Source organism: Lytechinus pictus, chromosome 2, assembly GCF_037042905.1.
Source record: "Lytechinus pictus isolate F3 Inbred chromosome 2, Lp3.0, whole genome shotgun sequence".
In the NCBI taxonomy this organism is placed as follows: domain Eukaryota; kingdom Metazoa; phylum Echinodermata; class Echinoidea; order Temnopleuroida; family Toxopneustidae; genus Lytechinus; species Lytechinus pictus.
This window is the reverse complement of record NC_087246.1, coordinates 44,846,524-44,873,345: the sequence shown is the minus strand read 5'-3', so window position 1 is coordinate 44,873,345 and position 26,822 is coordinate 44,846,524. Positions and strand designations below refer to the sequence as shown.

Genomic DNA, 26,822 nt, shown 5'->3' with positions numbered 1-26,822 from the left:
AATGGTAAATGGTAGGCCAGTGAATGGTGGCTGAATGGTGGTCAATGGTAAACCTGTCTATAGTGGTCATGGTAGATCAATGGTGAATGGTGTTTGATCAATGGTATATGAATGGTAAATGGTGCTCATGAATATGGTAATAGTAACGTCCCAATTATTTAAATTAGTTTGAATGGTATACCATTGGGGCTTGAATGGTATACCATTGGTGTATGATGGGTGCTGTGCGAATGGTATTCCAATGGTATATCAATGGTGTTTCAATGGTGTATGGTGTATGGTATTTCAATGGTATACCATTCAATTTTTTTTATAAGGGCAATTGCTGGCTAAAGACAATTTTCAGGATTTTTTTTTTAACCTACAACAAGTACAATTTCACCATGGAGCTATTTCACGTTTCGTCTTTTTGAACCCTCAACATTATGCATTATGAACGCTATTAAAAAGGAAACATGTGCCGCGCATAGAGTTAAATACGTAATCTATGGTGCCGCGCGCGACTGCCTTTGGCCGATACCACTGATCAGTGGCCGATACCAACGATTTGTATTTCTGTGGCCGCTACATATACTAGTATTCCGCGTGCGTGAGCGGCGAGCCAGCTTAGCGCTTGCGCATGCGGACGCGTCTGTCTCGATCAAAATATATTTATAAAATATAATGATTAGTCGATAAATTTGATCAAAATTAATCTTAGAAATACAATTTTTATTTGAGTATAATTTTTATTTTTTAAAATTAAATAAATACCATGTAATATTGTTCAGATCATTTGAAAAGCCCTTTTTAAAGTTTTTGTTGATGATAAAACTTAGCAATTCGGCAATTTCTGAACTCTGGCCCGTGGAAATCTGTGGAAATTTCTTGCGGAAATCGAACACAAATCGACATTTCGCCGCGTGAACGTGTCATATAAGTTGCTGTCTGTATATCGTCACACAATCTCTACACTACTCATGAATATTGAGGTAAATTGGATGATTTCAGTACGAATTTCGATGTCTTAATTATGAAATTCAGTGCCGACTCAGGTTCGATGATGATTTGGTGTGATGATGCATGCATGGTTCGCGTGTCGTCATGATGTGTGCGGGCTGTGTGCGTGGGGGGGGGGGGGGGGGGGGGAAGGGGTGTACATGGTCATGGTGTAATTTGTATGTCCTGGCTGTTTCACAAGAAATTTGTTTAATGTTGATGGGGTGACCATAATTAGCCAGGCGGCTTATTGAGAGTAAAAATCATTTACTAACGTAGGCTTGCTCTCAATGAAGCCAGGGAGTCCTTCCTATTCATCTGCGTGTAGGCCCTACCGCAAAAAACCCTGAAACTTTCGCCCCCGAGATTTCTACTTCTAATAGTACTAATAGTAACATCTAGCCAGGCATAATTAAATCATGTACCGGTACATGGGATAAAACTTCATTTCCGACATTTCTACGCTCTCGTTATTTTTAAACAAGAATTCATCAAAAAAATGAAAAAATATTGTGAAAAGACAGAAGAGACTTGCCTGATGTTTACGCCGCCATCTTGTTTCTTATTGTACTTCCCCGACGTTACTTACGCGACGTTGTTTCAGCTTTTGTTTTGAGTCTTCTAGTGTTCGCACCGATAACAAGAAGACACGACAATGGGAAGAGATATGCCTAGCCGGTGTAGGTGTGATGCCGCGATGTTCACCTAATTTTTAAGTTTGACAATGTTTCACTTTGAAATTTTATTCGTTTCTAAAACATTTTAGTTTTCTAACAATTTTTAAATAGGGCCTATATTATAAAAAAAACAAATATCAGTAAGATTTTTGTTAGATGATTACATTTGTTTTGTTTGCTTGAGCTTGAATTTTTTCCTCTTTAATTCTTTCTTCATTTCTTTTTTGCTTTCTTTCGTTCATTTTTATTTCTTTTCTATCCTTTTTTTCTTCATCCTTCTATCCTTCCTGCTTGCCTTTTTTTTCTGTCTAATTTCAAATCTTTCCTAGCTTTCTTTCCTGATCCTTTCTGTTCATTTTTTGTTCTTTCCTTCCTGATTTTTTCTTTTTCTCTTTCTTTTTTCCCATTCCTTCTTTCTTCATCCTATCTTTTCTGAATTCCCTTTCCATTCCATCTATCTTTATTTATTATTTCCTAGCTTTCCTTCCTTTTTTTTCTGTGTTCATCTATTTTCTTCATTCTTTCCTTCTTTACATGTTCCTCATTGTTTTTTTTTTTCTTTCTTTCTTTTTTTCCTTCTTTCTCTGACTTTCCTTCTTTTTTTATTTGATTTTTTTTCCTTCATTCTTTCATTTCTTAAAATTTTCTTTGCTTCCTTTCCACTTCCTCTCCCTTTGTTCTTTTTTTCATTCTCTCCTTCCTCTCTTTCATCCTTTATTTCATTCTTTATTCCTTTTTGCTATTCCCTTCCTCCCTCCCTTCCTGTTTTTCTTCTTTCTTTTTCTTAAAGAATGAAAGAAATATTTTTCTTTCCTTCATTCTTTCCTTTATTATTTCTTTCATCCTTCTTTTATTCTAACTTTCTTTCCTTTCACTGTTTTTCTTTTTTTCCTTCATTTTCTTTACTTCATTTTCCCCCTTCATTTTTTTCTTTCTTTCTTCTCCATTCATCTCTTTTCTTTGTCTCCTTCATTCTTTATTTCACCCATTTGTTCACCCTCCCTTCCTTTCCTTTTCTTTCTTTTTTTTCCTTTCTTTATATTTTTCTTTCTTCTTTTATAATTATTATCAGTGATTCCCTTTTTTATTTTGTGCCACGGTCACAAAAGTACATGAAAATATAAGAGAGGAAATCATTCAAATAGCATATCAACACACTAATTTCGGTCATGGCCGGCAAGATAAAATCACTTTGAAATTTTTTTTTACAAATACAAGGCACATCAGTTCATGTTAAAAAGAGGAAAAAGACAATGGTACATGTCCATAGAACAGCACTTCTTTCCTTTAAACGGTAAAATCTTGCTTTGAAATAATTTTCGGGGGGGGCAAGTGAAATATATATTCGGGCAAGTATTTTCCAACTATTTAGAAATAAAAAAAGGTTATGTAGCACCCTGACAAGATTAAGTACATTTGACATCTAAAAAAAAAGAAACCGAAAAAAAAAAGGCTTTTGATGCCCTTCTTTGAAAAAGATTTTGGCCTTAGTGCCCTTTGTAGTTGCCTTGGTGCCCTAAAAAATGCGAGGTATTTCAAGGCCAAACTGACCTTGCCCTAAAAATGACGATTGGGAAAACCCTTATCTCAACATCTATGTTTATGGTTTTTAATTTTTGTAGCGGAAATGAAGAAATTTTAGCCGGAATCGGCATATATTTTTGTGTTGTTTGCTCGCGCCTTTAGAGGTTCGCCACAGATTCATTGCTGTGGCGCTCCCGGTTAGCCAGGAGGCTCCTAGAAAGTAAAACTTATGCTTACTCCACGGAGCCAGGGACTGGATGCCATTGCTCTACGTACACCAAGTATTTTGGAGACAACAATGTTGCTCCAAAATACTTGTTTTCTTTAAGGTTTGAGCCCAAACTTATGTAAATGGGCTAAAAATATATTTACCCCCCCCCCCCCCGCCACATACTAATGGTGCATGTATTTATTCAAATAGATCAAGAAAAATGAGAAAAATAATTAAGAGCAGGAGTCTGTTTCAGTCTGTTATTGTCGCCATCTTGCCGTCTTTGTTACTGTAGCCTAGCTACATGTACATGTACAAGATGGGTATAGAGGGCAACAATATCATGAGCAGTGCCAACTTAGATTTAAAAAATACTTGCATCGGCCTATAAATATCATGAATCGTAAAATACTTCCATCCGCCGATAAATATCATAAATGAAAAATAAAACAGAATAGAAGTAGGCAACATTTCAGATCAGTACGATCTATCAGGACATATTTGAAAAATTGTTTTGAGGTGCTAGCGAGTTAAAATATATATTTTTTATACCTTTCGTTATGTTCTGACAACGGGGAAAGGAAAATAAAACAGAATAGAAGTAGGCAACATCTCAGATTAGTGTACAATCTATTTGATCGTACTGTTTGATAACAGTTATCTAGCAATTTGTTTTTGTCGATCACAATTTTATAAACAGGTCGCAGTCTCACAATTTTTGAAATGGTTGAATGTCTATCATTGATGAACTGATTCAGATCATACTGTATCTACCTATTAATTTACATCATTTGTTTTCATTTTAGGGTAAAGTGGTTATCAATAATTGAAGACAAATAGACAATCAAAATGGCAGAGGATTTGGATGTTGAGGCCATGTTGGAGGCCCCCTACATGTACAAAAAAGAGGTGAGTTCTTGTTGATATTACTTGATTGCTGGATCATGATACACATTTTTTTATATGTATTTTAAATCAATTTTAAATCATGTTTTAAGAAGCATTTTGAAACAAGATGTTGTTATGACTTCATTTTGATTATATGTTTGTGGGAGGCTGACATAATTAGAGATATTCATGATGGTTAATGTCAAAGTTCATCCATTTATCAAGAATTAATATCCAGAACCTTTAGGCAGTCTTTTAAAATCGAAATATTTGAAAATGCTGAGAACCAAGTTCCTATGTGCACAGTGAATTTGATGTAAAAAGAGGGAAAATATGTTTTATGTTTAGTGTATCCAGCTAAAGAGCAAAGTTTGGAATTTTTAGCATACAGAATCACCTATTGATGTTGCGAAGAATTTTAAATTCTAAACATTTAATTTTAAATAGATTTTCATTGACAATAAAAAAAAAAAAACACTCTTTTAAGAATGAAATTGACATGCTTACCCATCTGTCTTTTCTAGGTTTGATTAGAATGTCCACCTGTACCCAGATGTTATTAGGGAGCTCATGACCTTCAAAGCATATTGTATCATCTCTATGACAAAGAGTATAAAATATAGTATTTTTGAAGATGTACATTGTTGAAAAAAAAAACCATTGCGATTGGAGAAATGGGGGGGGGGGTCATGTCTCATGCACTCAGGAGTGTGCATGATTTTATAATGCATTACAGCCATATTTGTGGATAGTAATGATCTTTTCAACATTTTAAGTCAAGGATAACAAAATGATTTGTTGCGTGCAGGACCATATTGGTCTTTTGTCACCTGCCTTCTGCTCCTCTAGGAATAAATGTTTTTTGTTTATGAATTTTACTCTTCATCACTAATTAATTTCTCAAATATTTTTAAACTTATTTGATTTTATTCCTTTGTTAATACATCTTGACAATTTCATCCTTTTTTGGGGGGGTAGGGGGTTGTAACAGAAAGTAGTAGAATGTTGATGCATGTTTCAACGGAGGAAAATTGAAAAGAAGAACTAATTGGAACCAAAGTATATCATTGTACTCTTTCGCATATCTTTCTCCCAAAACAATTGCTACTTTTCCACTATTGTCCAAGAAATTCATTTCTTGCGGTATATTTAGTCTCCTTTGGCTATTTTATACCCTTTCATGCATGAAGATGTATGCATTATCCCTAATAGTCAGAATCTCAATGCACCTATTTACAGCAGGGTTCTTGTCTTATAAAGACAACAGTGCCTCACACTTTTCCAACATTTTCATTTGTCACAGATTCCTATTTACTGGTATTTGGACCATCTCATTCTATTTGGATCGGTCTTTTAAAAAGTTTCATGACTGATGGTTGTAGGTCAGTGTAAGTATTTTCCTTTGCAGGTCCCAGGCAAAACGTTCCTAGGGTTATAATATGTTCCAAATTTGGAAGCACTGTTTTATAGTAGGTGCCTGGTAAGTTGATGCGAAGGGAGCAACATGAGAAGCAGTAGTTTCATGCCAAGTTGCATTCAGGATGATCCAGGGGAAAACCCCCAAATAATCAATTATAAAACCGCTTTATTTTCCTCACACAACAGTTAGACTTTAAATCTAATAGCAACTGATAGAGAGACTCCTGCTTCTCATGCATGCATCAAGTCATGGGAAAATCTCAACAAATATAAAATATGAACACATTTATTCACATGCCTTTGCTTGTTCTGCTTTCTTTCCCTTTTTTATTCTACCACAATCCCTGTTGCCCCTCCCCTTTTTGCTACCCAATACTCCCCCATCGTGCTTGTGGTGTTACATTGATGATGATGTTATCCTTTGGAATCCAGGAAGCCGCCCCAGAGAAAGATGATCAACCCACACATGAAGAAACAGAAGAGGAAGCCCCGGCGTCAAAGAAAAAGTGAGTTGCTCATTACTATTTACTTTCTCTAAAGGGACTCTTACTTATGTCATTATGTCAATGTCCATTTAACTTGCGTCACTGATGTTTGGGCAAGAGTCAAAGTGTTATGTTGAAAATGATTTCAGTCTTTATGTTGAAATGTGTCAGTGGATACCCCATAGTAGGTTGTAGTGTGTGAGAGGTACAAATGAAACTAAAACACATAGAAAATCTCATCATGAAGACTATATTTCTTTCCAGGCTAAAAACACAGTAACAATTTTACACATGTGCTCCATCACATAGGTGGCAAGTTTTTGAGGGATAGTTTGGTGAACTTGATGCGGAAAAGTCAGCCCTGCTTAAAACCCCCTCTTTAAGGTAAGGTATAGTGGAACTGTGATGCAGGGAGAATTTATTTGCCATCTCGCAGATATGATTGTAGATGGTTGCTTTTGTAACACCTGTCTAGTAGAGCTTGAGGAAAAAATGCTATTTTCCATTACATGCATGCCCAAAATGTACACCATGTTGTAGAGAAATTTGGGGATAAGAGTTACTTGAAGCATGTTTTTGATCAAATACAATTTTTAGGAACACATATATACACATACATCTCTGATATATTGTTGTGTATACTTAAATTTTTTTTGAGATGTGAATTTGTTCATGTAGTGAGGAGACATTGTCAAAGAGCAAGCAGTTTGTTATTCTTTTTATTGCTGCATATAATTCACAAAAATCATTCATTGACATATTTGGCCTTTATAAATGTGGATTGCAATTAAAATCTTCAGAGTAAGTCCATTATAATGTCTAAGTTGATTTCAAGTGAAGTCCATTCCCCAACTCCCCCAAAGCAGTGTTTAAAAACCAAGAAATAAGTAACAACTTGGGTCAATGTCTATTGCCGCAGATTGTATGGATAAAGTGAGAAATACCTAGCCAACTTCGCCTGCAGAACGCAATTCGAAAGTTGTTTTCGTCCTTTGGTCACTGGAGAAGAGCCGAGATGATCACCGTGGCGCAAGGTGTCGAGATTGACGTCCCCCATTTGATATGATTTGACACCCTCCCTCTCACATTTCACTTATCTTCTGTAGTCTCATGTACATTAAAACAAAGTTGAGTCTGGTGTGAGACTGCAGGAGATATATGTATATGGTTTGTCTAAAAGGTGTCTGAGTTTTGAGGGATACATGGTGTAATAATTAGACCATCCTGGGATACTTTGTGTCACTGTGTCACGTGCATGGGGACCAATTGTTGTGGAAACCGCATCAACATATGTGTGATATTATGAGTTAACAGTGAAGGAAGAACATTAGGAGTTAGTTGATTCGCCGTTAACTGTCTAGAAGAAAAAAAATATGTACAGCTGTAGAGGCCTGAAGTTTTTATTTAGGAGGGCAACGTCCCTGTTCTATAAGGTCCATTTCTATACAGTACAACAGCTTGAAATAAGGACATTTTAGCAATATCCTAAAAAAAATATGTAAGGCAACTGAGAGGGGCATTGAGGTCAGTTAAAAGTGTCCCAGCCAAGCCATGGCCATGGTTGCATTAGGGGGTAATTTGAGACCTGTCTGTAATTAGATATATATATATACAACCAGTGTTGTCAAGTGGATAATACTCAGTATTATAGTTGGATTATTGGCTACACCCTGAATCTACAAATAGAAACGTCAAATAGGAATGAATGCTCGTCCGTAACTCTGCATTCCATCTTTTTATCACAAGGGACAGAATTTTGATAGAAGAAGTGCTCTACGATTTAAACAGCTCCCATACAGGAGAGCATGAGAAGTTCCTTTTCTGCAGATGATAAATTTGTTCATTTCAACTTTAAAAAAAGATGAAGAAATAAATAAAGATTAAGTTTTCACTTCCTAGTGTATTTGGAAGTCTACTCCATGAAAGCTATATGATGGAAATATCAAAATTTTCAAACCAGATTTAATTGCTTTGGATAAAAGGGGTTTCAATTAGAATATACTATAAGTAATTGTAAATACAGTTGTACTTTCATAAATGATAATTTATTAACATGTGGAGACTTTGTATTTCAGGGAAGAAAGGAGAAGGAGTCGCAGCAGGAGCAAAGGAAGGAAACGCAGCCGCAGCAAGAGCAAAGAAAGACACAGGTGAGAGATCATTTTTGTCTCACCTGCATAGCAGAGTGAGACTATAGGCGCCGCTTTTCCGACGGCGGCGGCGGCGGCGGCGGCGACGGCGACGGCGGCGGCGACGGCGGCGGCGGCGTCAACACCAAATCTTAACCTGAGGTTAAGTTTTTGAAATGACAGCATAACTTAGAAAGTATATGGACCTAGTTCATGAAACTTAGCCATAAGGTTAATCAAGTATTACTGAACATCCTGCCTGAGTTTCATGTCACATGACCAAGGTCAAAGGTCATTTAGGGTCAATGAACTTAGACCATGTTGGGGGAATCAACATCAAAATCTTAACCTAAGGTTAAGTTTTTGAAATGTCATCATAACTTAGAAAATATATGGACCTAGTTCATGAAACTTATACATAAGGTTAATCAAGTATCACTGAACATCCTGCATGAGTTTCACGTCACATGACCAAGGTCAAAGGTCATTTAGGGTCAATGAACTTTGGCCGAATTGGGGGTATCTGTTGAATTACCATCATAACTTTGAAAGTTTATGGATCTGATTCATGAAACTTGGACATAATAGTAATCAAGTATTACTGAACATCCTGTGCAAGTTTCAGGTCACATGATCAAGGTCAAAGGTCATTTAGGGTCAATGAACTTTGGCCAAATTGGGGTATTTGTTGAATTACAGCCATAAATTTGAAAGTGTGTTGGTCTAGTTCATAAAACTTGGACATAATAGTAATCAAGTATCACTGAACATCCTGTGCGAGTTTCAGGTCACATGATCAAGGTCAAAGGTCATGTAAGGTCAAAGAACTTTGGCCACGTTGGGGGTATTTGTTGAATTGCCATCATATCTCTAAAAGTGTATTGGTCTAGTTCATAAAACGTGGAAATAAGAGTAACCAAGTATCACTGAACATCTTGTGCGAGTTATAGTAGTTTTCAAAATCAGCACTGCTGCTATATTGAATCGCGTGATGCAGGTGAGACGGCCAGAGGCATTCCACTTGTTCTCCTTATCAGCTTCAATCTCTTTCTTAGTTTTTTGTCTCACCTGCATAGCAGAGTGAGACTATAGGCGCCGCTTTTCCGACGGCGGCGGCGGCGTCAACACCAAATCTTAACCTGAGGTTAAGTTTTTGAAATGACAGCATAACTTAGAAAGTATATGGACCTAGTTCATGAAACTTGGCCATAAGGTTAATCAAGTATTACTGAACATCCTGCCTGAGTTTCATGTCACATGACCAAGGTCAAAGGTCATTTAGGGTCAATGAACTTGACCATGTTGGGGGAATCAACATCAAAATCTTAACCCAAGGTTAAGTTTTTGAAATGTCATCATAACTTAGAAAATATATGGACCTAGTTCATGAAACTTATACATAAGGTTAATCAAGTATCACTGAACATCCTGCATGAGTTTCACGTCACATGACCAAGGTCAAAGGTCATTTAGGGTCAATGAACTTTGGCCGAATTGGGGGTATCTGTTGAATTACCATCATAACTTTGAAAGTTTATGGATCTGATTCATGAAACTTGGACATAATAGTAATCAAGTATTACTGAACATCCTGTGCAAGTTCAGGTCACATGATCAAGGTCAAAGGTCATTTAGGGTCAATGAACTTTGGCCAAATTGGGGTATTTGTTGAATTACAGCCATAAATTTGAAAGTGTGTTGGTCTAGTTCATAAAACTTGGACATAAGAGTAATCAAGTATCACTGAACATCCTGTGCGAGTTTCAGGTCACATGATCAAGGTCAAAGGTCATGTAAGTTCAAAGAACTTTGGCCACGTTGGGGGTATTTGTTGAATTGCCATCATATCTCTATAAGTGTATTGGTCTAGTTCATAAAACGTGGAAATAAGAGTAACCAAGTATCACTGAACATCTTGCGCGAGTTATAGTAGTTTTCAAAATCAGCACTGCTGCTATATTGAATCGCGTGATGCAGGTGAGACGGCCAGAGGCATTCCACTTGTTTCTGAAGAGGTATCTCTTGCTGTTCTCTTCTAAGCCCTAATCCTCAGATGGTTATTGATAAAGAAGGAAAACATTGATGTTAGAGAGAGAAGTCTAGGATAATAGTTACCAGTTCCATTACTTTAAAATTACATAGAGGGACTGTCTTGATGTTCAACTGAATGAATTCCCAGTGTTTGATAAATGTTGCATACCTTTGGAGTTGGCTGCATCATGATGGCCCAGTTGGGGTTGGCTCTCCACAACCTCATCAGACTACTTAATAAATGATTGGAATGCTCCTCCAGGCTTTTTACAAATAAATTGAAGTACTTGGCGTACACTAGCCTATGCAGCTGATAATTGAAACACTATACAATGTGTTTATAAAGTTATTTGTTGTAGTTGTAACTGTTTCTGAAACAGTCCCCAGTTCTTGGAAGAAGGCGTAGCATTGGTAGTCAAGTGAAAGACTTTATTCTGACTACATCTGCTTTCCTCTTGCATTTCAGAGATCGCAAGGATCGCGACAGAGGCCGAGACAGGGACCGTGAAAGAGACCGGGACAGGGGAGACCGAGACAAGGATAGAGATCGTGACAGGGACCGAGGTGACAGGAGGGATCGTGACAGAGACAGGGACAGACGAAGGAGCCCGCCGAGGAGACGGAGCCGAAGCAGGGAGCGCTACGGAGGGTACAGGGGAGGAGACCGATGGGGTGGAGGAGGCTATAGGGGTGGTCGAGGTGGCTATTATCACAGAGACAGGGAGGAAGACAACTACAGATCCAAAAGATCACGCAGTAAAGAACGCAACAAGGAAATCAGCCCTGTGTAAGTCACTGAGGCAATTAGTAGTTGTGTACTTGTGGATGTGGTGGAGATTTGATTTTGATTTTGTTTAATTCTCCATGCTAAATATATTATATTCTAAACGTTTTGCAAGGTAGATCAGTTCATCATTTCTTTTATTAAAGAATATACGGAGTAGAGTCAGTTCTGCATGATAAATACAAAGTTTTTTATTATGATAGTATACATGTACAGCTGCTGTGAACATGTTTGCTTTATTATATTTGTGTAAAATGAATAAATTGTTTTCATGTTTGACTTTGAATAAATGTTTCTTTGAAAGAGAGAGAGATATTTTAAGAGAAATAAATCAAGCATATTTTGTGCATAATTCACCAGGAACTCAATTCCAATCTTTTCCTCATTCAGGCGGGATGATCCAGATGCAGATACGCGTGATGCCAGAACTGTTTTCGTTATGCAACTTTCACAGAGAGCCAAAGAAAGGGAACTCAAAGAATTCTTCTCATCAGTTGGAAAGGTAGGGTATTTTATCCCACAGTCACACCAGCGATACCGACTCCAGACCTACCACAGCTTTCATGATATTTTCAATGACTTATGTAGGGACAGTGATTTTCCGCGATCACGGAAAACGGACAGAATTCACGAATTCGGCCTTTTGAAATGGAAAGTGGCTCTTCAAATGGAAAATCATGAAAAACGTATTTTTCCTCAAAATGCACAGAATAGCAACAGAAATTACTCCCATATCCTCAACGATATATGAATATCAACTGGCCAAAAAACATCTCACTTCGCTACAACCATGACACTCCACACATCCTGACTGCACTCGATTCCGTCACTCAATCGTATCGAAATTACATTCACGTCCCCATAAAGGCAGAAACACGGCCGTGTGTTGCCGCCCTCTTCGTTTGGTCATAACATCATTTTGGTGGAATCCTCGAATCCAAAATGGCGGATGGGCGTAAGTCGTTGACTGCTCAAAACGATGTCCAAAAAGTCCCCAAATTATCGATAAAATCTCAACAAAAAAATGGTGCTAATAATGTGAAAGGTGAGGATGTATTGATGTTGATTATGTTTCTTTAAATAGTTTTTGTATTCGTATCTCTTCGATTGCAATAGATTTTAAAGCGTTGTTAGTACAGTGGCAAATACAAATTTCGACCTGCGTGAGCATTTTGACATCGCGACTCGTTGCGTATTGATTTTCTATGTAAACGGAATTGTCACTTTTTCATGCACACAAAGTCTGTGGGGAAAGGGAATTTCCGTTTTCAGACTTGCTAAAACTGAATTTAAGATTTTCTGAAACGGAAAAGGCAATTTTTAGAAACGGAAAATCACTGTCCCTACATATCATTGGTTGGTTGGTTTAGAGTCATTTTTGTTGGTATGACTGCAGCATTTCTCCTTACATTTAATAGTAATTGTGATACTATGGATGGATATATATTCCAGACAACCCTTGTACACTTTGTAATGAATTTTTATTGTATTGTCGAATGATATAAAAGCATTCTTATTAATACTATGCAATAATTAGCAGCACTTATATTTACTTAGGAGATACTAAAATACTTGTACTGTATGTACTGTACTCTGGAGAGAGAGCCAAAAATGGGGGGAAATTAAAAATGTTGTACATTGGATTGAAATATGTATTTCAGCAAGCATCCAACAGTTGACAGTCATAGAGACACTACGACTTTCTTTGTGATCAAGACTTTCACAAAAGGCAGAGAATAGTAATTTCATTTTTTTTTTATCCCATATGCAGCAATCATGATATTGTATACTTACGGATATCAGAACATTTTTTTATGCTGCCAGCAGAAGAAAAAAATAATGGAAACTTCAAAATATTTTTTCAGTAGGTATAGCATGCAAATAATGCAAAGGAGTACACTCCAATTTTACAACATTTGATATTTCACTTAAAGTTCACTTAAGATTTACATAAATGTCCCTCTAAGAAAGGTTGAGACGCTCTCATGACGAGCAATACAATGTTAACTCTACCTTCATCTACACGACTCAGCTTGCAAACTCATTCTTCCCTGACACAATAGCCCACTGGTACAAACTCACTAGGGAAAGTGTTAATTAAAAAAGTACTGAAATTTTCACAAACCAAATAATAAATTCCCTCCCAATTTCCCAAACCCAAAACTAGAGAAAAATACCACCACTCTCGTCTGCCTTTGGTAAACACTTCCTGATGGAGGATTTCAGGAAAAATTACTACAAGATACAAGGTCCTTCCCCGGGGGGTCACTCTCCACATGGCCTGCTACGCACCCGCGTCCAGAAAAAGCGTCGAAAAGGGTCCCGTTTCAGGCGTCGTTGACGTCTTTGGCAAATAGGGTTGCATTTCAGCACCATTCGCTGGTAAATCGACACCATGAAGGGCGTGATTTTAAGGGATACAAAATAATCCTCGCACACGCCGGCCAGTGCATCACTTATGAGAGAATACCCCCGTACAGTATAGTCTCTAGTCTTACACCCGCCTCTATACTAGGCAGCACGCCTAGGGTTTAGGCCTATAGTCTATACCATTTTGTTTGATTCATACCGGGGATTCCTATATTGATTTGTTTTTTATTATCAATTAAAACAAAATAAAAGAAAATACAGGTTTAATTAATGTATGTATTTTTCAACACATTAACTGGTATGGATTCCATTTTTTCAAGTTTTGATGAAATTGGTAAAACGAATGGTAAGTGATGCATCAGTCAGTCAAGGCAAGCAACATTTTTCACTTGCATTCATTAATTTAGGCTAAAAGATGGCTATTCAAAGTGGCGTAAGAGAGGTGTCATTGAGAGTAAATTATGCTGGCCTTACTTGCAATAACCTTTTTTTTAAATGCCGGGAATTTATACCTGTTGTATGTAACATAAATCTAACATTAGTAATCAGTGTGGTATCAAATTAATCGATTTCGATATGTATACGCCACTTAGGGTATCGAATTAGGGGCTTTTCCCTGTTTACGCCACTTAGGGTGGCTTTTCTCATGGGTTACGCCATTTAGGGTTTCAAATTTAGTTGATGTAGTTATGCCGTTTAGGGTGCATTTGTGAGGTTGTCGGACATGGGTGGGTAGCAGTCCATGTGGAGAGTGACCCCCCGGGGGTCCTTCACTCGACAAAAATACGTGAAAGAAAAAGAGAGATAAGAATGATTGATACTGCAAAGGATGCTTGTATCCAGTGTCAGGAGAGATTTGTAATTACCCATGATTATATTTCCCCCCATAGGTGAGGACTGTCAAAATCATCACAGATCGTAACTCAAGGAGATCAAAAGGAGTAGGATATGTGGAATACGATTGTGCAGACTCAGTACCTCTGGTAAGTGTAGAGAGCGATATTTATTTACGTGTAGTATTTCTTTCTTTGATATTTACACAAAGGATAAATGCAAGGGATTAAGATCCCACTTACTAAAGAAAGAAACCCCTACCTTCATATTGTCTGTGTTAAAGGAACAAGTTTTAGAAATTTAGTATTTTACACATAGTTTTTTCAGGCCTTTTTTTTGGTATAAAATGGGGTTTGGGGGTAGTTTCAGGGCATCCAACTTTGATCAATATATCTTCAAATATTAATATCAATTCAATCTTGATATTTTATATTGTATATGTTTCAACCTGGAGAATTTCATTAAGATGATCAAAAAGTTACTGTTACAAATGATTTGAATATTATAACCCAATTAGTTTGTGAGCCATTTTATCATGTTCAGTTCTAGTTGAATTATGCAGATAATGATAAACATGCGAGCAAACTTTTCTTTATGACCTTTGTATCCAGTTTTGGAGAAAGTCATGTTTGACTTGTACAAATGTACAAATAATTAATGAATAAAACACCTCTATACTAAATCCTGTAGTCCCATGAATTGATTAATTTGGGTGCTAGTGACAAAATTGTAATGATATGAATAATGTAATTTACACAGGCACTAGGACTCAACAATCAGAAGTTACTAGGTGTTCCCATCATCGTACAGCCGTCCCATGCAGAGAAGAACCGGTCAGCTGGTCAGAATGTTACCCTGCAGAAAGTCAATTCAGGTCCTATGAGGCTCTATGTAGGATCTCTTCATTATAACATCACAGAAGCTATGCTCCGGGGCATCTTTGAACCGTTTGGTAAAGTAAGTACCACAGGGGGTTATTGTAACCTTCCCTATGCTTGCTACCTCACCCCTGCCAGCTCATGAACTCAAAATGCTTTAAATTGCATTTAAATGTGGATAAAATAAATATATGAATAAGAAATTCAAGGTCAAGTCCACCCCAGAAAATGTTGATTAGAGTAAATAGAGAAAAATCGAACTAGCATAATACTGAAAAATGAATACATGTAAAATAAGAAAGTTATGACATTTTAAAGTTTCTTTTATTTTTCACAAAACATTGATATGCACAACTGGGTGACATGCAAATGAGACAGTCGATGATGTCCCTCACTATTTCTTTTGTTTTTTATTGTTTGAATAATATAATATTGATTTCAAATCAATTTTTTGTTGGGGAGGACTTGTCCTTTAATAATGAATGATGAATTTAATGATGAATTGATTGAAAGATGGATAAGATGAATGGGTGGATGGATGGATTGATGATTGAATGAATTGATGAATTACCTATCCATGTATTTAACTTTCTGATGAAAGTCAAACTACTAGGCAAACTACCAACAGGGTTTGTCAGCACTTTGTATTCTTTAGACATGATAAATCATTATATTTGGTATCATTAGCATTTTTAAAAATAAAAATTATTTATTAGTTCTGTCATGTCATGTACTGGTACATGGATGTTAGCTTGTTTTTCCATGCTAATTTATTTTTATTTTAATGGAACAATCAACAGTAATATTGATCATTGATTTTCTAAAATCCTTGGCAATTGTATTTTGTATTGATTTCTTATATTTGAATGATGACCTGTATTCCAAGGGAAATATATTATCAGTTTAAGCTGTAAGCTTCATGAACATGTAATTATCTTGTAACTTGGTTTACTATTATCTTAAGTTCACAGTAGGATCGACTTTCTGCCAGTTTATTGATTATTGGTTATTTGTACTTCCCTTGCAGATTGATAATATTCAACTCATGATGGACACAGACGCCAATCGATCCAAGGGATATGGTTTTATTACTGTAAGTAGAATCTATTGCCATATAATTGTTTAAATGTCATTATTGCTTATGTCACGAAGAACATCCAACATACTTGATAATTTGTATGGCAAAATATACATGATTTTCAAGATTAAATTATCAAGAATTGTCCACCACAACAAGGTGTTGATTTGATTGTGTATGCTGCCATACATTTCATTTAATCCTACTTCTTAATATCAAGAAATCCAATGGATTGAATATTGTTTTGTTGACAAATTGCAATTCTGTTTATTAAGAAATAGGGGTAAATGACTTGCCAAATGTATGATGGCATATGTCGGGCATACGCTGGCTTAGTCATCCAAGTGTGACTGTCCCATAACCATCTTCATACTGTTATGCGTGAAGAGTGCTAACTCTTTATTGGTTCACAACAGATAGTTTATCTTGTAATGGCAAGTTGAATAATGCACAGTCTTAAGTTTGTTTTTTGTGCTAAATAAATCTGCGTTTTTTTTATAGTTCCATGATGCCGAGGATGCCAAGAGGGCTCTAGATCAGTTGAATGGATTTGAGTTAGCAGGAAGACCCATGAAAGTCAACCACGTTACAGAGAGGAATGAACAAGGTCAACAGACGCCGTCGTTTCTAGATAGCGAAGAGCTTGATAAGAGAGGCATCACACTCAATACTACCGGCAGATTGCAACTTATGGCTAAACTAGCAGAAGGTAAGACATATGGCATTTGTTTTATTAAATGTGATGTTGATGAAGATGATGGTAATGATGTCAAGAATGATAGCACTGATGATGTTGACAACAAATTGAACTTGTACCTTGACAGTTGACTCTCTTTAGTGCTCAAAGAACAACACACATTTTACAAGATTTGAAAAAGAAAAAGAAATAGCAAAAGTAATTTGTTTTTCTTTATTCAGGGGCTCATAAATTGCAGAAAGAGTTGCATTTAAACACAACTTGATATATTACATGCAAGTGCATGCTTCTGAATAGTTTGAAATCAACTTGTGTTTGATTTTTAATTGTATTCGATATGCAACTATTTCTGCATGAGACCCCCAGGAAGGCTTTGTCACCGCAGTTGCTGATTTCAACTACGATATTGACTTTAGATTTTTGACTCCTATAACTTGAAATGTTAGTTGGTGCTTGGATGAATTGCACCAGGTGTTGAGCTGTCATGTAATTTGAATCATTGTGTAAAGTCAGACTAGGTGTTGGAGCTTAGGAAGACAATCTTAATCGTGCTTTCAACACCAACACCAAACTTAAATTCACCCAGTATGATACACATAGATAAGGGCTTGGGGATGCCACTTTTAAGACTAAAGTCTGAAGTCAGACCTTTTCAATATATTTTAATAATAATAACAGTATATTTACCCAGGGTAGCCACTTCAGTTCCGAAAACTGTTCTCCCAGCGGGCCCTGCTATTATTATTACCCAGCTAAGCTAGGCTACCTATTTTAGCCATAGAAAACACGTTTTTCTTGTAGGGAAGGAGTCATTCTGGATGATTTTCAGACTATTTTTTAATAATTTCCGAGTGACATCCCTAAAGGCTAAACACCAAGAATATCTGTATTTCTTTGTCACTGTGCAGGCACTGGTTTCCAGATCCCCGCTGCTGCAGCGGAAGCGTTGCATCCGCTGAGCCAGGTACCAGGGATGGGTCTACCAGGACTCCAGGTGAATCCAACCCAGATGACCTTACCACAGCCAGCAGCTGGTTTGAACCTACAGGAATCCCTGCAAGCTGCTCAGCTACAGGCTCAACAGAGTGCGCAAGCTCTGGCAGCAGCCACTGCTTCAGCTCAACAGGTATGCCTCTATTTCAATCTGGGTGCATGTACTCACATGTACAACTCCTTTGCTGTTGTGTGCCTTACTTGTACCCAGGGTGTTTCTGTAAATGCTTATGGATTGAAAGGAAGACCTTGAAGTAATAGTCATTTATTTCATCTATTTTCCTTTCCTTGCATCTATGTGACTCTCCTTATCCTGTTGTTAAATTTCTATTTAATATCTTTTCTATTATGCCGAATAAATGATTAATAAAAAGAATAAATAACAATAACACAACTGAAATAGTAAAAATGTTAACACGTGCATGGGTTAATTGTATAGTCTATCCAGAATCTGTCCAGGCTGTTTGTGATAGATGACTCAAGCCTCAACAAGAGAGGGTAGATCATTTAGTAAAAGAATGAAGAAATCATTTGCTTTGTGCAACAATTGTTTAGATCCTGTTATTTTGATTAAAAAGAAAAGTCAAAGAAGATCTATTTAGACCTATCAACAAAATTAGGACATGAGTATTTCTGTGGTAAATAGCATCCTAATGCGAAGTAGCTCAAAGCATGGATTTTAATGTAAGCTGGCATTGCCACATACTTTTCTCTCATGTTTTTAAGCAATAAATTTCAGTTTTCTTTGTTGAACTAATCTATTAAACTTGGAGAATTGCAAGATTCATAAGGTTGAAGTAATCAAAATATGATATGTAGACATATATTTTTTTACTTGATATTTGTGCATTTTCATAATTCATATATACAATTTTGAAATCATCAAAATATCCCTGTCACAAGTCTTCTTGTCCTTATCTGTATATCTTCATCTACTTTTTCAGACCAATTTGGCACTAGGAATGGGAGCCGTACCAGACGTGTTATCAGGCATCCCACCTCTCGCAGCTGGTCTATTACCTGAACCAGTACCTCAGGTACCACCGCCCGTACCACAGGTCCAAGCACCGGCACCACCAGCAGCAGCAGGTGGACCTACTGGAGCTGGATCTACAGCTTGCTTCATGCTCTCCAACATGTTCGATCCTCAAGCGTACGTATTCTGATCAACTATTCAAACGAAAAATAAATTGGAAATTCCATCAGATAGTCGACCTTTGTACGTCCCGACCCCCTTGCGAGCGCCGCAAAAATTTGCACGCTGGTAGTGTGCGATGTAATCTACAAGGCTGTATGGTAAAATTTTCCAAAATAATGAGATTTTATTTTATATGAATTAATTATGCTAATTTATGCATAAATCATACTTTTTGCTCTAATTCACTAAATAAAGCTCCTAGAATGCTAATTTTTGGTAAAAATATTCTTTGTAGCATTCTTAACAATCGCAATTGAAAAAAACTTCGGTTTGGAAATCAATTTCTTATGTATTTTATTGTTTTATGAATTTCTTATGTATTTCATTGTTTTTCAACCTTTTGTTTTTCTTTTTTTTTTCACCAGATTTATTGCACAACCTTTTTGAAGCATGATTATGCTAAAATCAATTGATTTCAGCTGTTAAAAGCAAAAATAACCATATCTTTATTAATAAGATGAGAAAACTCAATTTGCATTGACTTTGTACACAAAATCACGTTTTGGAACAATTTTTGGTCTGACATGCACTTACAAAATGTTGCATAATTTTAGAACCGCGTACCTGGGTGTCGCAAATTTGGTCTGAAAAGATGCGCGAGACTTGAAAGTATAAACTCTGTGAGTGGCGCGGTAAAAAAATTTTGTGCGGCGAAATGATCGCAGAAAATGTTGAGGGGGGGGTTGATTCAACCCCCCCCCCCCCCCCCCCCCCCCCGGTCAGTTTAGGGTTAAGGTTCAGCCATGTGACCGTATTCCTCCCAATGGGCTCGCAGGAAAACCTTTTATTAGCATAGATAATAGGGTCTCCTCTACGTGATAAATTCAGAATTTTATGCAAAGATTACCCTGATATCAATAAAAATGATAGAAACGATATTGAAGGTTTGTTACTGATCCATCAGTGAATAAAATTTGTTTTTTAATTTAATATTTTGTGACCCCACATTTGAGCTGCTCTCCCCATATATCACATGATATGAATCCTATAAAAGTAGATATTTGCAGAAATTAAAAATCATTCTGAACTATTTTTATTTTAAAATTGAAAAGGGTGATAATAATCTGTAAAGTGGCCATCTGTCATTTTACAATGGGAATAAAAACATTTACTGCGAATGGGTGCTAGATATCCTGAAGGAATAAACTTGTGAAGAAAAATAAATCTAAGGACAGTACACCTTTCCAAGATCAGAATGTAAATGATACCTAACAGAGCTGCCAATTAGTAGGATTTTTAAGGGGGAAGTGACACATAATAGGATTTTTACCCCAATTATAGGATTATGAAATTTGTAAGAATGATGATATTTCTTGGTTTTTTGTTCAAAATTTTTAAAGAAAAACAGGATTTTAGGCTTGAAAATAGGATATAAAGAAATAAAGGAAAGGATTTTTTTTTTCACAATAACAGTTGACAGCTCTGTACCTAAGTATACTTAATTCACAGTATTGAACCTCTACCAAAGCTTTAGACATACCTTAAACTATCAACTCACAGTTGAATACATTTTTTCTTACAGAGAGACAATGATAGGTTGGGAGACAGATATCCGAGATGACGTGATTGAGGAATGTAATAAACACGGAGGAGTGCTTCATATACACGTAGATAAAGCATCGCCGCAGGGAAATGTTTATGTCAAATGCCCAAATGCTCAGATAGCTATGGCGGCTGTTAGTAATCTGCACAACAGATGGTTTGCAGGTAGGTCTCCACCAAGGATGGTTTTATTTTTCATTGTCGGCCATTGACTCCAGTTTTACAGGGTTCCCAGCCCATCAGGGAAAATTATTTTACTTTTTTCCAGTCAGGGAAAAATGAGTGAATTTGATTAAAAAATACCTCAAATCAGTGAAAAATGCCTCAAATGAGGGAAAAATCAGGGAATTTTGATCAGCCCAAAAGTCGAAAGCACGGTAGTCAGTCAGACTCTGTTATATTTTGTTGCATATCAAAACAACTTCCATTGAATGACTGGTTATGGTGGTTTTACATTATTGTTCTTATACTGAAAATACACGTATTTCACTGCAACAACTTAGAAAACATGCGAAACTGGGAATGGATTTAAATAATTATCAGGGAATTTTTAAACTTCATCAGGGAAAAATAAGGGAATTTGTTTTATTGAAAAGCTGGGAACCCTGTTTTAGAAGCATCTGGGGAGGGGGGGGGGGGTGTATTTTGGAAAGACAAGCTAAATTTATATTTAAAACAAAAATGCTATTTTGAAGAAGGAAACATATTTTGGGGAGATGGCTACTTTGGGAATACAAAAATATATATATATTTTTTTTAAGGTTGGAGTAAGAGACACACATGACCAAGTGCTGGAATATGAACCAAAGTTTTGAAATTGGACATTAGTACTTGCATTAGTATTTGCTTGTTTGAAAACAAATTGGTTTATCTTCAGATAATAGTTCTGATGTGTTTCTTCAAAGTTTCATGTGAGATTGAATGAAAATACATCTCCATATACACAGAGTGTGTAGCATATTCTCCCCTAAAGCCGGGGTTGTTGTGCAACATTATTTGAGAGTGCATAGGGACTCGTAAGGAAATTGTTAGGTGATGCAGGCAAGTGTAATTATGGAAGAATTGAAGACTCTATAAGTTAATGATGTGTGTTTGATTGTATTTCCAGGTAAAATGATCACCGCAGCCTACATGCCAGTGGCCAACTACCATGCCATCTTTCCGCAAGCTGCATCAGCTACAATGCTACTTCAACCCAGCACACCCAGGAGAGTGTAGCACGCTGACAGCAACGCTCTCCTTTCTGTCACGTCCATGTCGCAGAAGTTGCTTCAGCCGTGACAATTTTTACAGAACGTTCGATACCAAATATCACCTCTTCTGTGCTGCGTGGGTGCTACAAGCAAAGCCAAGAGATTAATCGGTGAAACGTGTGACCATCTTCTCTACTCTGGAATTATTGCCATGCAGGGTTCCGTAACACAAAGATTTGCGATGGATTGCAAATGTGTAAGAACCGCACTGATTGGTCCCTGGTCAGTATTTCAAACCAAATGCGCGTGTAACATTGATGTTGATTGGTCAGTTCATTTAGCGATTGATCGCTAATCTTTGTGTTACGGAGCCCAGTTGTCATTAATGTCTAATCAAATGCTGATACTTGGGCTTTGTTCTCTGATTCGGTCTACATGGAGTGGATAATGTACGGTTGATCCCTTGCAAATGGAAATCGGTGTCTGACTAGGTATTGAATCGACGATATATGCCACATCGATTTCTGCCGCTTGCTGCGCAGCTAGCAGGCTTGATTTATCACAATATATGTGCCCATAAGACTGAAAATGTTCCAAAACTTTTGTTTTTTTTAATATGAGAAGTTTATTGTCAAGCAGAGTGCTTATAATACCCTTTGTAAAAGTTCTATTATGTGGTTTTTAATGTACAATGTACATGTGTTTTTATGATTATCTGATCTAATATCTATTAATACAGTAATTCATCACACTTGCCCACTCTTAACCACTACCCTGCCAATGGGTGATATCTTATTTCAAGAAAGGTTTTCATATAATATTTGTTAAAGAAAAAAAAAAGAATTGTTTTGTTTTTAAAGAAGAATATGCTTATGGTTTGCAGGGAGTTCATGTGTTTTATTTAATTTTATTAATTGGATTTGATCCCAAACATCAGTCTTTCTACTTCATGTAGGCTGTTTAGTAAAGTGATGCACTGAAGTTTTTGGGCAATTTATAAAGCATGTAAATGGGACCTCCTATACCTGGAATCTTTCTTAAAATTATAACTCTCTGCTTCGTGCGTCGTATTAAAGCATGTAATGATTTGAAATTATCATGGCTTGAGCCATTCAAGAAATGAAATAAGAATGGAGAAAATGTGGTTGATTATTACCCATATCAAACATCCGAGCTGGTAATTTACAAAACTGTAATGCCCTAGATTTCATAAATATCAGAAAGGGATAGGTATATTATTTGTATTTTCCTCTGTCGCTCTGCGCGTACTGACTTTGCATGCTGAGATGATTCAAAATATACCTTTGTATTTTCCCTGGTCTCACATCTAGGCATCTGAGGACGTGTAGAAAGAGATAGGCGTCATATTGATCTGCGCCGTGCAATATGTGTCATAATGTCAGTCAAGATGAACAAACGCTGGATACTGTGACATTTCTTATACGTCTCAATGGTAAAGCTTATGAGGCTCAGCCTGCCCAACATGGAAAATAGAATCACACTCTTAAAGGTTAAAATACTTAATGTTTCATGATTTTGCTCTTGATGTCTGATTTCGATGATAAAAATATTAGGTGGCTCTTCTTTCGGGAAACGTCAAATATATTGCCCTTAAGACTCAGTGCCAATATGATTCTATTGCGGGCTATGTATTTGTTGTACCCTCGAGTCCAGTCAATATTTTATGATTTTTTTTCATGGGATTGCCCTTTATGTTAACTGTCCATGTTGCAATGGACCTCAGTTTATCTGACCTCCCCCCGCTTCCATATATCCTTCCTTATCAAGATGCTCCCCCTCAGTACCAAGAACCTGGGGTCTGTTTCATAAAACACTTAGGATTATTGAAAGTTTACCATTTGTTGTAACTACTATGGTGATAAGGCTCAGTAGCCAATCAATGTCAAGGTACATGTACTTAGTTACATTATGGAAAGTTTACCATAAACAGAGGTCTTTATGAAACAGGGTCCTGAACCAATTTCATCCAGCATCCACTTTTAATATCAGTCCTTGAAGGGATTAATTTTGCTCACCACATTTGATAAATATTTTTGGTCATTATAAAAAAGTTCTCAATTACGTTATGTACGTTCCTGAGCTAAAATCTGCTAAAGAAAGACATTTTGTGTTCCCAGCAGTCTTAAAAAAAATGTGGAGCAAATTGTGATGCAATAACAGGAATATTATTCGGTCTTATCATGCCATAGTGAGTGTGTGAACGCACCACAAACCTAGTTAATGTGCAAGCTATCACAATGAGCTTCTTTTGGTGCCGTTGAGAATATTTTGCTTGAATGATGCTTGAATCAAATGTCCCCGAGTTTTTTCAGACTTGTAAATTTTTTATTAATATGATGCCTGTACTTGTAAATAAGGGGTCTGTTTTTACCCAAACTAGCTTTCTGATGTCAACGAGTTGTTTTGACTTTTTTCCCTCTTCAGTATTGATCAAGAACAATGACATTTTGTAAATATTATGTAAATACATATGAGATACTTTGAGATAAATGCCCCCCCCCCCCTATTTTTTATTCTGGTCATATATGATTTATTTCTTGGTTCATAAGTTCCTCATGACATGTCAGTAGACATTTACATCATATGTTCACAGTATAAAACCATACGAGATAGCTGTGTTCTGGCCAGGCTCCTTTGGGAATGTGGCTGTCCTTTAATTCTGTGATAATGAAATTAAAATATAGTACCTACTTGTGCAAAAACCTTTGCATTGAAATAACTTTTCCATTTATTTTGGATACATGTGCAGAACGTCATATTTAAAAATATTGAGTAAAGCAGAACTATTATGAACACATGTGTATGATCCTCACGTCAAGGCACTTTCAAATGTGAATGCATCAGTGTAAAGTATAAGTTTATTTGAGGGAATAAAACACCTAATATTTGTCTATGCACATAGCTCCTTGAAATTTGTTTTGTGCTTTTGACACGCATCAAATAAATATTTTACACAAATTTTCTGCGACAGCAGAAATTAGTAGAATTTTTTTTACCTGATCCACATTCCTATACAGAGAAATTTCTATTACAAGGAGATATTTCTTGTTAGATTACATCTTTTCTGGCATTGTTTCTGTAGAATGATTTACAGACAATTCATTACCTGAAATAAGAAAGAAAAAAAATACTTCATTTTACTATACTTGTGAAACTGGGCACAAAGGTTTTAGACTGGTATATTATGGTTTGTAGAAGTACAAGGTGGTGAATTTTGGCTTGAAATATGTTTATTTTTTTCTCTATTGTGTGTACATGATTTGATCGGACCCCCCCCCCAAAAAAAAAAATAATCACGGAAATTCAAAACAAACTTGGAACCATCAGCTCACATAGTTTCCAAAGGGGTATTGAACAAGCGAATCTTTCTCTACATGTATCTTTACCTTATTTTTTTGTCTGTTCCACTTTCATTTTTTCTTCAATCATCAACATCACTTGTATTGAAAATAAATTTTATACAGAAATCCAAGTATTTTGCTTTTGCTTTTTAATTAATGTTTGATGTGTTGTGACATGTTTTAAGAAGTGGTCATTCAGATCCGTCGACGATCTCCTAGAAAATTAGGTAAATTGCCAATTCATCCACTGCCAACTCGTCCACTCACTACATGGCCTACCTTCATTTAGTCTTATCAATGCCATTCCGTCCAACATTTCGTCTAAAAACCATTTGGTCCAATCATCACTTCGTCTTATAACCAGTTTGGTCTAATACCCATTTTCTTTTCATTCATTTTGCACAAAACACTTCAGTTTAATTAGACCAAATGGTATATGGACTAAATGGCTATTGAACCAACTGGTTATTAGAGGGAATGGCATTACACTATATGAAAGTAGACCATGTGAGTGGACTAACTGATGGTAGACCAAATGATAGTAGATGAGTTGGCAATTGGAAATAAACCGAAAAATAGATGGGCAACCTCTTCCCTCTCTCTATTCTTTCGTGTTCATTGGCCCCCTCCTCTCTGTCTCAAACTCTCCCTCAAATTTTACCCCACCCCCTTTTTCCTTACCTCTTACTCCCAGGGATATTGGCTTGTATTTTGGACTCATGTTAAATTCAAGCTGTGGTCTAAAGTTGTGATTTAATTATGGATAACCAATTGTGAAACAATTCTCTAACAGTACGGGGGGCCGTTTCATAAAGCTGTTCGTAAGTTAAGAGCGACTTTAAGTACGACTTGTGACCCTTCCTTGTGGTAAATGATATTCACCATTTCATTTAATGTTCATTTGTGATTATCTAGCGTGTGAGAAAGGATCACAAGTCGCTGTTAACTTACGAACAGCTTTATGAAACGCCCCCCAGTTTCGATTTATGAGTTTGTATATTATTCGTGGGGGGGCCGTTTCATAAAGTCCACACAAGGACTTGCTAATTTCATCCCTTGATTTAACACCACTATCCTAAACCTAAATCAAGGGAAGAAATAAAGCCAGGAGCAATTGTCGCCGGAGCAAATGTCACCTTTATTATACATGTGCGAAAGTTGCAGCGTTCTTGTTGCGTCACTCTTTTGCTCGAATTAAACCCCCCTCCCCCCAGAGATTTGTTGACTGCAGTGTTCTCGACACCATGCATTAATCACCGTTTCTCTTTCATAGTGATTGCAAGCCTCGATTGAACACTACAGTTTTCCTAGGATATCACTGTTAGTTCTTCTTAAAAACCCTTATTCTTCCCTGCACATGGGATTCAGTGTTAAGTTAAATATTTTCTTTATTTTTTGAATTTTACTCATGGCCTGTTCTTTCTTGTATGGCTTGGGGGGAGAATGGTTGACCCACAAGGCTCTCGTGACAGCAAACATTGGTTGGTGGTGCATGTATTATGACAAGCAATAATTAAACGTTGAATGTTATCCACATTTGATGAGCAAGAA

General features: G+C 36.7%; 1 protein-coding gene across 1 annotated transcript; it reads left to right on the top strand.

Moving 5' to 3' along the window:
- Positions 1–538: 538 nt before the first annotated feature.
- Positions 539–25,402, top strand: LOC129254192 (RNA-binding protein 39-like). The gene is made up of 14 exons (XM_054892649.2): positions 539–971; positions 4,197–4,299; positions 6,130–6,203; positions 8,258–8,332; positions 10,809–11,129; positions 11,517–11,628; positions 14,387–14,479; positions 15,090–15,287; positions 16,236–16,301; positions 16,788–16,995; positions 17,892–18,109; positions 18,921–19,129; positions 20,697–20,881; positions 21,825–25,402. The coding sequence occupies exons 2-14, from the start codon at positions 4,240–4,242 to the stop codon at positions 21,932–21,934; spliced, it is 1,929 nt and encodes a 642-aa protein (XP_054748624.2). The 5' UTR covers positions 539–971; positions 4,197–4,239; the 3' UTR covers positions 21,935–25,402.
- Positions 25,403–26,822: the final 1,420 nt, after the last annotated feature.